At 35.1% G+C, this 16,928-nt stretch overlaps 1 protein-coding gene across 3 annotated transcripts in view; it reads right to left on the bottom strand.

The window, feature by feature from the left end:
* The window catches only part of LOC110103988 (probable magnesium transporter NIPA2), a 30,445-nt gene that overhangs the window by 4,791 nt on the left and 8,726 nt on the right, over positions 1 to 16,928 (bottom strand). For 2 of the 3 annotated variants that reach the window (XM_028700704.1, XM_028700707.1), the window contains exons 3-8: positions 6,678 to 6,734; positions 1,891 to 1,981; positions 1,651 to 1,811; positions 1,207 to 1,334; positions 994 to 1,131; positions 209 to 301 (exon numbers count right to left, since the gene is read on the bottom strand). In XM_028700704.1, the coding sequence (XP_028556537.1) occupies positions 209 to 301; positions 994 to 1,131; positions 1,207 to 1,334; positions 1,651 to 1,811; positions 1,891 to 1,981; positions 6,678 to 6,734 (668 nt within the window). Of the gene's footprint in view, positions 1 to 208; positions 302 to 993; positions 1,132 to 1,206; positions 1,335 to 1,650; positions 1,812 to 1,890; positions 1,982 to 6,677; positions 6,735 to 6,966; positions 7,142 to 7,231; positions 7,537 to 16,928 lie in introns of those variants that run through there. The other variant, XM_020832904.2, reaches the window with a different exon arrangement.

Raw genomic sequence — 16,928 nt, 5'->3', positions numbered from 1 at the left:
TTTAATAAGTAGATGGCAAATAAAATCATGCACAACACAGACTGAAATCAGCTCTCGTAACAGAGAAAGCTAAAAGAGATCATGGTCATGAATAATGCTACGAACTTACATATATTTTGCTGGAATGATATAAGATCAACTTTAATTATACATTAAGCAAAATAAGCAATAGGAAAATAAAAAAAAGGAAGAACTTTTGATTAATCACCTTAAACATGATCATGCTAGCTAGAATTGTGAAAGTTGAAAACATCACATAATGCACAGGAGAAATCACCGCTGTGTTAAAAGTGTCCAATGCCTGCAGAGATTATTTATAAGTTTTTAGTATGAGTTCTTGGTACAGAAAAAATATTTTGTTGACTACAAAAGTGATATTTCATCCTAGCTTAATATGTTTATAATAGAGCAGTTGATAGAATTGGCCCAAAAAAGTAGAAATAAGGTAACATTATCTTCTTAAAATGCAGTTATGTTATGGATACAATTTAGCAATTGACCATGCATCTTAACTGTGTCACGTGACGAACTTTTGCAGCTTTAGCAGTAGCCAAGGTTAGCTTTCAAAAAAAAAGTACAGAAACATGACCAACTCTTCATAGATGCTGCTTATTATAAAATGCAACAATTTAAAAGCAGTTTGGGTAATATGTAAATTTTACTTTTTCATCATTTTGACTACCGAACTAACCTTCTGAAATTTAATTTATTTGTTTGATTTGAAAGATAAGATTGCCAAGCAGTCTTATAATATAGACCAATAACAAGGAGAATTCCATTTTTTAGTATATAAGAAAACCATTAAACCCCTATTAACAGTTTCCCATCCTAAGATTACTTGGGCTACAAGATTTGGTTCTACGTAAGCTTGTTTTGTCTAATAAGAACAGGTTTCTCTGGCGTAATAGAAATCAAAACTTGAAATTTTGAAAAACCTAAAGCTACCAGTTACTTTGGTTTTCGTTGTCGCTTCTCCAATGTGCAGATATTTACCTTGTTGAGATAGTTCAGCTGTGTTACAATACAGGCGATCACCACAGCTGTAAAAAGCCAGGTTTGATAGTATACAAATTGATTCATCCCCTGAATTGTTAACTTTAGGGCAATGCTAACTGTTTTCACGCTCATAACCTGCAAAAAAATATTTTAAATAATTTGATGGGTGGAAAATACACCAGATTTCTTCAAGATGTAAAGATTCTGTACCGTAAGTGAACCCATAAGTGAGCATATTCCAACGTATACAATCATATGTGTCTGACCATAACGTGGAACCAATTGCATGATAAGGAAAGTAACCAACACCACGACCAAACAAGTATAAACAAGGAAGCCTGCACAAAGAAAGATTAGTCGATCCAACATGCCACTACAGTGTATATTCCAAGAAAAAGCTTTAAAAGCCATATATACATGTGCAAGTTCTGTATGTTCATTTTTACAATGAAATCTGACGGTTTTGAAAAGTATACATGTTCTCAGTTGTAATAATGATTTGACATTGAATATGCTCGTAGCCTGTAAATACTAGTGCAACAAAAAAAAAATCACTTTGAACAGAAAAATAAGAAAATATTTCTTATTATTCCAAGCCTAGGTGAAATTATTAAAGATGACAGTACTTAACGACTAACGAACTATAAAAAGTACCTGGTTCAGTAGCAAGATGCCACACTTCTTTTACTGATTCTATCTCTCTCTCTTTTGGGGCATGCAAAACGATAGTGGTGGAGCCCACCACACAAAGAATGCAACCAAGGATGCCAAAAACATGCAATTTCTCGTTCAACATAAAATGAGCAAGCACTGCACTGCAGTAAGTAAGATATTAGTGTATTAGCATCATAAAAACCATATTAGACATGGAAACTGATCTCATCAAGAATCTACCTCACAATGATACTTAGTGCTCCCAGAGGAGTCACAAGAATTGCAGGAGCAAATGCATAGGCAGCAAAATTTGCTGCCTCTCCAACTATCACTGCAAAGTAGTAGAAAAAGCAATTAATCACATTGAAATATCTTGGGGGATAACAAAGAAGCACAAATTTGAAAATAATAAATATGAAGAAGAAAGGACCATGTCAGCAACTTCTACCGAAGTTAAATTCGATATTGTGCACTTGAATATGGAAGAAAAAAATTTCACTTCATTATTTTTTTCCTTGAAAAAAATTCAAAAAGATGGAATTGAACCAAATTATATCACATGTTTGGAAACAAATTATTTGAAGATATTGATAAGCTTATATGTGGAAAGCTCAAAAATAATAAGGGAAACACTGCAACTATTGTTTACTCTTTCCTTCTTGTTCCCCTTAAATTTGTAGCCAGGTGTTAAACAGGAAAAAAAGCCTGCAAAATCTTGTTTCCCTTATGTCAGAGTGAAAATAATATGCTGTGTATTATTCAATAAAAAACCATCTATTTAAAACAGATGAATCAATACAATAGACTAAAGTAAATAAATATATTCCACAAATCGTATTTAAAGAAGTTTCCTGAAATTATATGTCATATGCCAACACTCCCCTTTATAGCAGTTAAAGTGTAATTACATATGCACATTTTTCAACATCAATCGATTGTTCTAAGTTGGAAATATTAGTAATAATCTTCATTGATAGCATCACATCCTAAATAAAATGATAGTAAACCTCAATTTGTTTTGTTCTTTCATGAAGCACATGATTACTAACAATGCAAATGATACACGAGTGTCAAAACTTAAAATCATGGCTTATGGGATTGAAAAACCCAAATACCCCTGAGAGGGTATTAACACACGTCATCTCACAAGTAGAGTTTGTTAAGATTGTATTCTATCTCAACATTAGATCCAGCCACCCATGTTTATTTCTTACTCTTTCACATGATTGGATTGTCTCTCACAAGTATAATACCCATATGTGTAGTTTTTTCATAACTTTACCCAGTATAATCAACATAAAAAAAAGTTTCCAATTGTAAGCTGCTCATTCTTAGAACATGATAATCTTATTCCTTGTGACAATAAAGCAGATCAATTTACCGACCAACCTCTGTTAAGGAGACATCTTTAAGACTTTCATCTTTATTTCTAACCTTTTGAATATTAATAGAATTGTGTTTGAAACCTAACAAACTAGTTTCCTCAGGAAGGTTGACGGCATACTTTCTATGCAACAGGGAAATTCCTCATTTGCTTTAGAAAATTTCTATCACCCTAAAAATACATAGTTCGTGCTATCCAAATCTTTGATCAGAAAATACTTTTATATATAGTGTTTTACTTCAGAAACCTTGTCCAAGCCAATTCTAGTAAGAAGGATGTCATCTACATTGCCTACCAAGATAACATAAACAAATGAATTGAGTATGAAGCAAATGAGTGGTCTATTGCACAGCAAAGAAAGTTAACCTTAGCAAGCATTTTGAAATTTTATCAAATCAAGCACAAAGGATTTGCTTAAGTACGTATATGGCCTTGTTTAGCTTGCATATCCTAACCTTCCCCCGAGTAACATATCCTAGTGGTTGTTCCATACAAAATACTTCAATGAGATTATCATAAGTATGCATTACTCACATCCATGCACAGCAAAGTCCAATCTTGATTTATTATGAAAGACAAAAGAATCTGAATGGGGTTAAGCATGCCAACTGAACAGAATGTTTCAAAGTAATCAATCATAAAGAATTGAGTAAAACCTTTAGCAACAAAGCAAGTCTTGTATTTATCAATCAAGCTATTAGGATAAAATTTTTTGTTGTAAAACCATCAAAATGGGATTATTTTGACGTTAGGATGAGGGGAAATCATATATTATATGTGCCAATTAAGCAAGGCAACAACTTTATATAGTCTATTTCCACCGAACGTTCTATAGAGCTCCTAGTATATTGAGGGAATAGAAACAAATTGCAATGATAAAGAAAAGCATCATAGCCAAAGGAAATATGATCGAAGGACATATACAATGAAATAGGATGATCAGTGCATTAATGTTTACGTTTACGAAGGCCAATGGGCACATGGAGATCAAAGAACTCTCCATAATGGGATACTTAGCGACATTGAATAATGTGGTGAGAGATGTTTTAAAGAAGATGAATGAGATTATCATGTGTACAGTTGCAAAAAGAAATAAGCATAAATGTTCCAAGAGGACCATGAATTGAAGAAGATAATGAGATAGAAGGAGGTGAACAAAAGTGTGGAGATAACTCATGAAAAGTAGGATGTGCTTAAATGTTATACCATATGGTGGAGGGTTAAAACAACGGTAAACTTTCTAGCTTCAATACATCCACTAATTTTCATCCTAGTACTAAGATCTTGAAACACATAATGATATGGATAAATTGTTACATAATAGTTAAGAGTTCTAATAAGAAATTGATAAATGGTAAATTGACAAAAATTGAGAATATATAAAACATGAAGGAGAGATAATCCTCTAGAGAGAGATGCAAATCTTTTTCAAACACAAGATAGGGGGAACCATAAATAATAATGATAAGTCAGAAACATAAGATGTTAAGAGAGAAGAATCAATGGAGATTATCTATCATATATGAAGAAACACCTAAGTCTAGAATCTAGGACATAACAAAAGAACTGATTATTCTATGATAAGTCGGGGGAGCGAAAGGACCAACAGTAATCATAGAGGGGTCAGGACATGCTAAGCAGCAGACGGATATCCAAGCTTGATCTAGAAACATTGTAATATATCATTTGTATGGCACAATGGGAGAAAAGAGAGGAGCTATTCTCGCATGGCCACAACCATTGTTAATCAAACTACCACGACATCCTGTAGTAAAGGTGGTGGTTCAAAAATTAGCTCAAAAATTAGTGGAAATGGAATCAAAATATAAAGAACTAGAAGAATTAAAGAGAAAGCATTTGTAAAAATGAGATCATAAAACCAATATGATTTGAGATTGTGCATATTGGGTGGAGAGATAAAGTCCAAAAAAAAATCTGCCAATAACAAACTCGACATTTTATTTTTACCATAAAATTGAATTAGTAATTAATAGTTTTATCATTACAGCTTCTACCACTCAGCTCACAAGACACTATAATATTCCTGAATGGGCAAATCATATTCGTAAAGATAGAATTTAGAGGATATAAATATAAGAGAGATTATTTTCCTAATAATAAATGGAATGAAGAAAGTCCAAAAAAATTTTAGCAATGTCTTGGAACATAACAAAAAAATGGAAAGTTCAAGACTATTTAGTAGTGTGGTGAGGACAATATAGTAAGATGCTTACCATTATGAGCATTTAACGATATCATTGTAAGCTGGAAGAGATGCATTTATATGTTGAAGTTTTCATAAGAACCAACAAGAAAACAAAAAGCTCTTAACAATAGAAGATAGTACCATCTAATTTGCTGGTGATAACAATAGTGGAGGAGGTTTTGAATCATTAAGAGAATAGAGAGAAGCAATGACACCATGAGGAGAGATGCATGAAGTATCTAAGAGTTGATTTGAAGCATAAAGATTATGTTGGGCAAGGAAGATCAAGCCCTAGATAGTGGGAAAAGAGCAAGTGTGGGGAGGTCATGGGGTGCATGGCCTGTGAGACAACATTGAGAGAAGCTACACGATACAGTGTAGAGGTAGGTGTTGGGAACATCAATTCAAAAGGATGCAAAGAAAGTTATAGGCATGGATGTGATATTATCGGGAAGGACACAAGTGTGAGGAGAGCTATGAGTGTAGCATCTCAGGTAAGTACATGGGTGAGAGGTGAATTGTGGATGTGATATTCCACGTAAGGAGGTCAATATGTGGTGAGTTGTGAGTGCGAAATCATGGCTAGGGATGCGGCAAGATTGTAGCGTCGTTCGCTAGTGCAATACCATGCCAAGGGATGTGAACTACAAGTAAGAGATTGGTTGCAAGGTGACGAGCTCATCACAGTAACACAAGGGGAAGGGGAGGGCTTGCAACTAGGATTATGAGTAAGCCTACTCTAATACTATATTTGAACTTGTATATTATCCAATAGTCTATCTCTTCGTTTATAAAGGAGGAATTGATACAACAAACTAAGGTATAGTGAAATAAAAACTACCATACTAACCATATTTAAACAATTTTCATGCTATGATATTTTCTATGCCAACTAAAATTGTAGCCATATATTAACGCAATAGATAAAGCCTTCAAAAATTTTCCTAGTACATGCCTAGTTTCGAACATCTACATACAGTAGAGTATTTGTCCTTTCTTCTCATATTCACTGTAACTGCAATATATATGATTCTAAGGCGTACAAATAATAAATGCAAAACAAGCACCTTTCCCAATATAACTGCACGCTTATAATTATCATGACAAGTTCATTGGACTATATCACCATTTCTTTGATAAGAACACCACCAGTCTCAAAGAATCAACACTAACCCAAAATAAGCTGCAATTTGTGACAATTCAACATGTTTATTTTATAAACTATATGGTTCTTTATTCTCTTTCATTCCAACGACTAATACCTGTTCACAAGCACATTCACCTTATTTTCAAATCCAGCTTGACCATCATACAAGGTCTCTTATCACCATGGGTTGTTAATTTAAAGATAAAAACGAAGCAACATCAAAATTTACATAAAGCATGGGCATTGCTATAACTCAAAAACTGATTTATCATCATCAACAACATACTTACTGGTTACCATGCCAACCCACCACAAAGGCTCGTACAAGTATGAGTAACCTCCCGATCCTGCATAACAAAAAGAAACAAAAACCATTGGCTTCTCAAATGAATAAATTTATTAATCATCAGAATAAATAATTAACAGATCAAAGTGCATCGAGATTAAACCTAAAAAGGTGCACGTGGATGGGTTTTCATGGATCTAACCAAAATCCAAACAATTACATAAAAATAACAAAAACCCTAAATCCTCAAGTGTCGGGAAATGAGTGCCGACGAAAAGGCACAGCCAACCCACCGGCTCGGACACCAGTAGCGCCTGCTTTCTTAAGGCCCTTCTTCTTGACAATGTAGCTAGAGCCGATGAAGATACTAGAAGACACAGCCAAAGAGAGCCCCCGAAGATTGTCGACGGAGACACCCATTACCCAAATCCGCGGCGCTGAGGCCCAATCTCGACAGGACACAACCACCTGCGGCACATAAACATAAAATCAAACCGCTCATATATCCGTTACGCATCAACATTCCCAGAATGGTCGATGGAAATAGGTCAAAAAAACCTTTCTAATATTTTTCGGGGATCAAAGCCTCCTCACACAAATATAAAGCTGGAGAGACCGTTCCAAGGATCAAGGTGTGGAGGCGCTAGCGGAATGCTTCTGTCCTGGAATTTTGCGTGTGCTTCGCAGAGAGGGAGAGAGAGAGAGTGGAAGGGTTTGAAACGAAGGGGACGAGAGCAACGGAGTTTCCGTTACTTGTGCGTCCAGGGGGAATTGCGATACAGTTAATATGAAACATTCCGAATCCCGAGTTCGCGGGAGAGAGCGACTTAAGGAAAATAATTATAATAATTTTTTTTAATCAATCAATATTTTTTAAATAAGTAAATAAAAATAATTCATATTTTTTAATGAGCATAATATAAATATTAATTGATTATTATATATTATATTCATGTTAATAATAATTTATTTAAGAGAGGGCGTATACCTAATAATAAATAAATAAAATTATTCCAATATTTAAGAGTTTGAATCCATTTTAAAATAAATTTCATTCATCTTAAATTAAACCTAAATGTTTAAAATACAAAATAACCAAAATTTTGATTAAAATATCCTACTTATTTTTCCCCAAAAATAACTAACATTTAATTTACATTGCTAAATATATATAATTAAATGCTTGCTATTTATGCTATTATCATATATAAACAACAAAAAAACTAAGTAATTATTTATGGCATTTTGAAGGGCCCACATTTTTTTAGAAAAATGATGATTTTATTTTCATTTATTTTTAGCATCTAAAAAACTTTGAGAAAAAATAGATTTTATATAACTATTGATATCAAATTACATGAAATTAAATAAAAATTTAACATTGTTCATTAAGTTTTGAAAGATAAATTCTATGTTCTTACCACCAAATAAGCCATAGGAAAATTTAAGAGAAAAACATCAAAATACCCCCTTAACTCTTTAATGTATGATCAAAACGGTTCCCAACAATATTAAAAGAATCATTTTGATCCCTCAAATCCTTAAAAAAAGAATCAAAATAGTTGCCACTTGAATTTCCTTCCATCCAAAATTTTGAAATTGTTTTTCTTTCTTATCATGTGTTCTTTGGTTGTATTCAATGAGTACTTAAAAGAGAAATCGCTATAAGAAGCTTACTCATATTCACCAAAAACAATACGGTCATGATAGATTTGCATTGTCTAGAACAGGCAAAATTGTTTTATGTTTTATAATAACTAGATCAATTTTGTATTTTTGCTCCTTTTAAAACTTGATTTTTATTCCGCTCCTATTACATAATTAGCTATTAATTACACTCCTTTTTTCAAAATTACTCAAACATATTCATGTATTTCTTTTAACACCTATTCAAAAAAGAAAAAATATGATACTAATCTTTTAATCATGCTTTTTTAAAGTATGCTACTTGTTTGATAATGCTACTCAAATTGTTAATGCTATCAAAAGTACAAAAAAGAGCATCATAAAAAAGAAATATATTCGTTAAATTCATGATAGACCTATCAAATATTTCTAGCTTTTTCAATGAATATATTGTTATTATATATGATAATTTATCAAAGAAAACAATAATGATGCATTCCTTACTCTCAAAATCTATAAATTAAAGACTACATGCATGCGAAACGAGTTAAATTAATAACTTATAATATGAAACTTAATGTTATATTAATCATTTTGAGTTATAATATAAAGATAATTTTTTGTTAATAATTGTGGTAGATATATAAATATTTTGAACTTATACCTTTATTGCATCCTGGAAATATTCACGATGATAGAGAAATATAAAGTTTAACACCTTAGTTTTGTACGAAGATCCATCACACAATCAAATAAATGAGAAGAGTGTAGTGTTCATAATAGACAACCGAGTTTTTACGTAAAAACCTCTAAAAATATGGAAAAGCATAGGGCTTGGCCCAATTTGAATGAATCAACTAGTGTTTGCAGTTTATTACAAATGATTCCCTTCCTTGGGGGGAAGGCATTGGCATGATGTAGCAAATATACATCATATACAGTGCATTACATGGTGAGAAGTTGAAAATTCAGTATTTACATGTTTGTTTAGTCAGCAGTACTATAGTCGACGGGCGACGGAGGTCGGAAATATCGTAGTTGGATGATGATGGTCAGAAGGACCGTAGTCGGCGGGGGACGAAGATTAGAGGGACCGTGGTCAATCGACGAAGGTCAAAAAGATCGTAGTCGGCGGACAATGGAGATCGTAGTCGGCGGACAATGGAGGTCAGCAAGACAGTAGTCTGGCGACGGAGGTCAGAAGGATCGTAATTGACATATGACAAAGGTCAAAAGGAAAATTATTTGGCAACAGAGGTCGGAATGACCATAATCGGCAGGCAACTGTGGTCAAAAAGATCATTGTCGGCGGGCGACGATGGTCAGAAAGACCTTAATCGGGCAAAGGTGGCTAGAAGGGCTGTAGTTGGCAGATGATGGATGTCGAAAAGATCGTAGTTGGCGATGATGGTAGGGTGAAAATCCGGTGACAATCTGTTGTCGAGTGTAAGTCCGATGATAATTCGTAGGGTTCGACAATAGTCGATGGCCGGGCAGTGGTCGCTTGGTGGAAAGAGATATATCAAATTTCTCTTTCTCTCATCTCTTCTTGTTCTTCCTTGCTTAGTCCCCCCTCAATGAAAAATGAGGTGTTTATTTATAATTTTTTATAGTGACATGACTAGTAAATAGGGAGAAGATTAAGAGCATATCTCGGGAATGTTTTGAATGGACGACCTACCGTTTATCAAATATTTGAGTGTCTTAATGATGTCAGAATTCAACTATCTTGGGCTTGTTGAATTTGTCTCGTCAAGCCGCCCGATTTAACAATAAGCATGTTACATTTAAAAACCGTTTGATGATCTAATTTATAGTTTGAACCATCCAAATGAGCTTCTTGTCTTCGATTTGGACCCATTCAGGCTCGAATTGAGTCGAATTTGGTGCCGTTGAGTTCGTCTTTTTGAGACGTTCAATTCGATTATAAATTTGCTGAAATTAAAGTTCAAATTGTCCTGAATTTAATTGCAAAAGTTTTCGACTTAATTTTTCTTCGAGTTCATGCCCGATCAAAATAAATTTTTGGTGTTATATATATCAACCTTCATATATATTTTGGACATGAAATAGTAATGCTCGTGTTGCGTTTATCCTTAAAATACTGTTAATTTTACTTTTGAATATGATTATTTATTTCATAATTGAATTTGTGAAAATAATTAATTTTATGTATGTTTTATTTTTAATTTGACGTGCTTGAATATATCCAAGTTTAATATTACTCAAATAATAATTTTTTAATGTTATATTAACTCAAATTTGTACACCCAATGAAGAAACAGTAAAATATTCAGAATACATAGTTTTTATTTTATTTTGCATTACCTAATCAAATAAAAAAATAATTCCCTTATATTTAATTTACTACCAAACAAATAACCCAAAAGTATTTTGAACACACTGCAATTACTATTTTCTTTACACTATGTAGAATGTCATTAATTTCTTAGACAACCAAATAGCCCGTAAGTTTTTTGCTTTGTATTTATTTTACATCAAATCAAACATAAAAAAAAGCTTAAAACCCCAGCATTTACTTTGCAGTACACTGCAAATACATACAACCAAACAGTCTCTTGGCCGATTTGTAAATACAATTTAATTCTCTATCATTGTGGCCACAAATCTTTTTTGGCACTGTATTTTCTTTACACAATGTGTTACTTTTATGTTTGTTGACTGTTCAATCATGTTTGTAGGTGAAATTATTTTGTGCCGATGCAGACGCCGTCCGGATGCAAATCAGAACGCGCCAAGTCAATTGTTTGTTGTGCACTGCTGTGTACCGGGTGGCGTGGCGCATTCTGATTCGCTTCCGAACAACCCGGTGTCCACATAGAATAATTTCTCGCACAATGTTTTTTTATTACTGTTTTAGGATTCAATACAATGTGTTGATGCCTGACAATACATAAGATTTGATATTGAATGGTATTCCAAGGAGACATCACCTAAATACTATTATCTTGTTGAAATATCTCAAACGATTAGAGTGAATCAAGATCATCACATCAATATGTGGGCAACTTGAAGAACACAAACAGCAAGAACAAGAATGAAAGAGAACGAGAGAGGAAAACGGGGAACATAAAGTGAAAGCTCTGTTAGCATTCGTATAAGATACACGTATATATAGAGAGCAAGGATGGCCTTATTACATATGAGCCAATAGTTAAGTGCCACCTCAGCATTAATTAAGATAATACAATATTTATATATGTTTGTGTACTAATACGCCCCTGCAAACTGATGGGTCTTGAATGACCGTCAGTTTGAGTTGAAGTTTAGTGAAGTGAGGTGTAGAGAGAGCTTTGGTAAGAATGTCTGCTATCTGATCAATGGTGCTAATGGGCATGAGACAAATGTTATTTTGTTGCAAGTGATCTCGAATACATTTTTTATCTATCTTAATGTGTTAGGTACGAGCATGGAACACTAGGTTGTTTGCCAGTGTGATTGCAGATGTATTATCGCAAAACATGTATGTGGGACATTCTTGAAGGATACTAAAATATGATAATAGAGTCTAAGCCAAATAATATTATGACGTCGGAGCAGCTAAAGCATGGTATTCGGACTCTGTGGAAGATCGAACTACTGATTGTTGCTTTTTGACTGTCCACGAAATAATAGTATCACCTAAAAAGGAACAGTAACCAGATGTAGATTTGCGAGAGATCGGCTCTCCAGCACAATCAGCATCTAAAAAGGATTTAAGAATAAGGTTAGTATTTGTAATTGATATTACATATAGTCAATCGTACCTTTGATGTAGCGAAGAAGCCGTTTGAGCAGATAGATGTGTTGAGGTAGAGGATTGTGCATATGTTGAGATAGTTGATTGACACTATACACAATGTCCGATCTGGTGGTGTCAAGTATTGTAATGAACCAGTAATGCGACGATATAACTACGGGTCAGAGAGCTTCTATTCCGGCGAGAAAGTAGAGTGGATTTTTGTACATGTGGGGTTTGCTAACGTGTTGCATTGAGTAAGGTCTGTTTGCTAAAGAATTGAGAAAGCATATTGTTTTTGTGACATAAAATACATATCTTCATTTTTATTAATCTTGATGTCGAGGAAGTCATGAACCGATCCAAGATGTTTCATAAAAATTTTGTTTCCTAGCTTGGTGATAACCGAAGTTATTGCATCTTGATTGTTGCCAGCTAGGAGGATGTCATCCACATAAATAAGGAGAAAGATATGAATTTGTTATTGATGAAGAATTAGGAGCGACGGATCGACAGTGCTATGAGTAAATCCAATAGAAACCAAGTACTCCGTGAATGTGTTATACCATTGACGTGGGGTTTGTTTTAGGTCGTAGATAGCCTTATGAAGATGACAGATGTAGTCCAGATGAGTTGAGTCTTCAAAGCCTTTTGGTTGAGCCATAAAAACTGTTTCAGATAGTTTTCCATAAAGAAAAACATTTATATATCTAGCTGATGAACCTGCCAATTGTTATAAAGAGCAACAACAAGCATAATTCTTATTGTTGGCAACTTGGCTACATGACTAAAGGTCTGGTCTTAGTATAATCCAAACCGAATTTTTGATGATTTCCTTGACCACCAAACGTGCTTTGTACTTGGCAACATATCAATTAGCATGGAATTTGGTTTTGTATGTCCACTTGCAGCCTAGGATGGACGATCCTTGAGGTGGCTCAACCAGACTCCATATACCTTGTTTTTGTAATGCCAAAAATTCAGTAGCCATTGTCGCACGCCATTCCAGATGTTTGATTGCTTCGGCATAGTTATGAGGAGAATCAATGGGATTGAATATAGATTGGGAATGTAAAAGATTTAGACAGACGACAGGTTTTATAGATCCCGTTTTAGTCTGAGTGATCATGAGGTGATGAGGCACGATAGAAGAGGAAGAATGCGGATGTGTAGTGGGTTGCACCACTTGATTGGGCGAAGATGACTAAGATGGAGCAGTAGATAAATGAATGGGAGGATTGGTCTTAGAGGACAGAGGTGAGATAGATATGGGAGTGAGAAAAATGGAGGAATATCCTGTGAATTTGAAATACTTTGGGAGTGAGCAGGATATATGCCAAAGGGAAAGAAGTGTTCATCAAAGGTTGTGTATCTGGATAAAATGATTTTATTTGTTGATACATCCAAACACTTGTAATCTTTGTAGGTATCTGAGTATCCAAGGAAAACACAGGATCTGTCTTTTGCTTGAAATTTGTGATGAGACTGAGGTGGGTATAGCGGAAAACAAGCACATCCAAATGTGTGAAGTCGTGAAGATGTTTATATTCAGGCTTAACTTTATGCAACAGTTCAAAGGGAGTAATATTAGCTGTAGTCGAGGACTGCATTCGGTTAATAAGATATACAAAGGTGAGAACAGCCTCCGACCAGTGCTTATAAGGAACCGAGGCAATCATGAGAAGAGTCCTGGTTGTTTCTATGATGTGTTTGTGCTTGCGTTCCGCTACTCAATTCTGCTCTTGAGTATAAGGCCAATAAACTTGGTGAATAATATCTTGATTAAGCAGTAATTGGTTGAAAGTATGATTGATAAATTCTGTTCCGCCATCGCTTCTTAGAAATTTAATTTTGAGATGTATATTTCTTGATTTAATTTTTAAAGTTAACAAAAATATTGTAAATTTACGATTTATGTCGCATTGAAAAAATCCATGTAAATCGAGAAAAATTATCGACAAATAGAAATATATAATGTAGTATATATAACCTTGAACAGAGATAATTGAGGTTGGACCCCAAACATCAGAATGAATAATAGCAAGAACAGATGTCTGATGTTTTTAGACTTATCAAAGGCAAGTTTGTACCCTTTAGACTCTCTAAAAAAAAACAAGAAGATGAGTCAAGATTTATATGAAAATGCGGATTACATTTAACTAAGGTAGTAAGCACTCGATCATTAGGATGACCGAGTCTGTTATGCCATGTAGGATGCTGAGTTGTAGCAGCCGACGGAGCCGAATTCAAGTGAGGAGAAGAATTGAGCCGAGTAGAGTAGAGACCATTGTTACATGGTACTTGAAGCAGCATTTGATGAGTCTTCATGTCCTTAAACATAAAACCCGAAGGATCAAATATTATAGAAATGGTATTGTCTTTGGTTAGTTTAGAGATCGATAACAGGTTGTAATGTAAAGATGGAGTATGGAAAATTTGGGATAGATTTAGCTTACGAGAGGGAGTCAGTAACAAGCCTGCACCGGAGTTAGCAATGTTAACAGATCTCCCATCACCGACGGTAATAATATCCGAGCCTTGGTAGGGAGCCCAAATGGACATGTTGTCAAGTGAGTTTGTGAGATGGGAAGTCGCCCCTAAATCAAGATACCAGTTGGAGTAAGAACTGTCAGAACTAGAGACCAACGTTTTGTTTTGTATTGGCAAAGGAGGCGGTGTGTAGCTCATATCCAACATGTGCCAACAGTTGGAGGCGACATGCCCTTTCTTGGAACCTTGACAGACAATGGTTTGATTTGAGGATTGACGGGTAGAGGAATTGAAGTATTGAGAGTTTCGTCCACGAGATTGACGACCGCATCCCCTAGGAGCGAATAGAGCAGTATTGGGATCAGCTATGGGTGAGGCACGAACGACATCATATGCAAGATTAATTTCTTCGCTAAGTAATAAAGAATACAGTTGATCAAGTGTGATGGGTGTAAGCATAGTGTGAATAGTTGGTTTAAAAGATTGATAGAAAGGTGGGAGACCGTTGAGGATGTAAAGAATTACATCCTCAGTATCAACGGATGAACTAGAGGCAGCGATTTGATCGACTAAGGACTTGATATCAGACAGATATTGAGTTGTTGTCAGATTCTTGAGAGAAATGTTGTGGAGAGAGTTCTTGAGTTGAATGACTTTTGATCTATTTGTACATTGAAATCTTGTTTCTAGGATAGACCAAATTTCAGCGGTGGAATCAAGATTGACCACCTAGGGAAGAATTGAAGGTGAAATGGTGGAGCATAAAGTGGCGACAAGATTTGGATCCGTTAGAATCCATTGATTAAATAGAGGATTAGAAGTCAAGCTATCGTCAGTTTGATGAAGACTGGATGGAGGAGAGGAAAAAGTAGAATCAAGAAACTTATCGAATCGATTTGCCCGAAATATTTTTATGATTTGCGCTCTCCAAACAGGGTAGTTGTCGGCGGCTAGTTGAATAGGGACGATTGTCTTTAGATTCGAGACGATGAACTTCAAAGCGGACGGGATGAAGGGATCTTCCGACTCCTCCGCTTCAGCTTGTTCGCCTGGATGCGACGTAACAGAACTCGACATTTGGTTAGGATCGATTTGCCAATCTTTCTGATACCATGAAGAACACAAACAACAAGAATAAGAATAGAAAGAGAACGAGAAAGGAAAACGGGAAACATAAAATAAAAGCTATGTTAGCATTCGTATAAGATACACGTATATATAGAGAGTGAGGATGGCCTTATTACATATGAGTCAATAGTTAAGTGCCACCTCAGCATTAATTAAGATAACGAATATTTATATATGTTTGTATACTAATACCACTAATAAAACTTCTCATTATGCATTACTAATGCTTTCAAGAGGGCTTCCATCACTAAAACCTAGAAAAAAATAGAAAAATAATACATGATTTGACAAATACAGATTGACACAGATAGGTGGACTAGGCTGAAAAGTATACACATACTCATCTGTCTTTAACATGGCTCGCAATGCCTTTGATGAGGACCCTGAGTGAGTCATTAGGAGCAAATGTCTTGATTGGATCCTCCAAGATGGGCTTCTAAGCCAATCCATGAAGGCAAGTGCCCCAAACAAACGATGAACCCCTCTTCATAGGCAACGAGTCTTAGGAGCTAACGTGGTTGTGAGCTAAGGAAGAACATAGTTGGTCGAGCAATGACAGTAGGCTCAATAGGTTTGTACTATTGTAGTTAGGACAAGGATATACTAGGAAGAAGGATAGCCTTAGATAGGGAATGTTAGGACAAGGATATACAAGGAAGAGGGATAGCTTTAGATAAGGAAAACTACTGAAAGAGTTAGTCCTCATAAGGCAAGTACCTCTTCGGGTGAAAGCTTGCTTAGGCGAATTCACTGGTCCAAACTTGTTCTATGCATTTGCATCCTTGATTGAGCTCCACATGGGAGAGATCTGATAATACAAACTTCATTAGGGCGGGTGTTTGCTTGTCTCTAGCCATGCTCCGCAGATGCTCCAAAGGGGAGGCTCGTTCTGGTCGAGCACATCTCTTAATGGAGCTCTGCAGGGATGAATTTATTTGGTATCTGTGAGTTATCTATATGGGCATGTATCATGCATGGACATACTGTTAGGAAGTACTTTGAGATCTCAAGTAAACCCCAACAATAGAGATGAAAACAACGAAAATGATCCACAAACGATGGAAAATAAGAGAAAATAGTAGCAAAAATCAACTAACGGAAGCAAAGAGTAAGATAGAATTGATCCTCAATTCAAGAGGAGGATCGATCTCTCCCAATCCCTAGATGAATATAGAGCCCAATACACCAAATCAGTCACCAATTATCATATAACCCTAACCCCAAACATCTCCTCCTATTTAATACATAAATTCAAAAATCTTAATTCAAACT

Source organism: Dendrobium catenatum, unplaced genomic scaffold (assembly GCF_001605985.2).
Source record: "Dendrobium catenatum unplaced genomic scaffold, ASM160598v2 fragScaff_scaffold_142, whole genome shotgun sequence".
NCBI classification, from domain to species: Eukaryota; Viridiplantae; Streptophyta; class Magnoliopsida; order Asparagales; family Orchidaceae; genus Dendrobium; species Dendrobium catenatum.
This window is presented reverse-complemented; position numbering and strand designations above follow the sequence as displayed.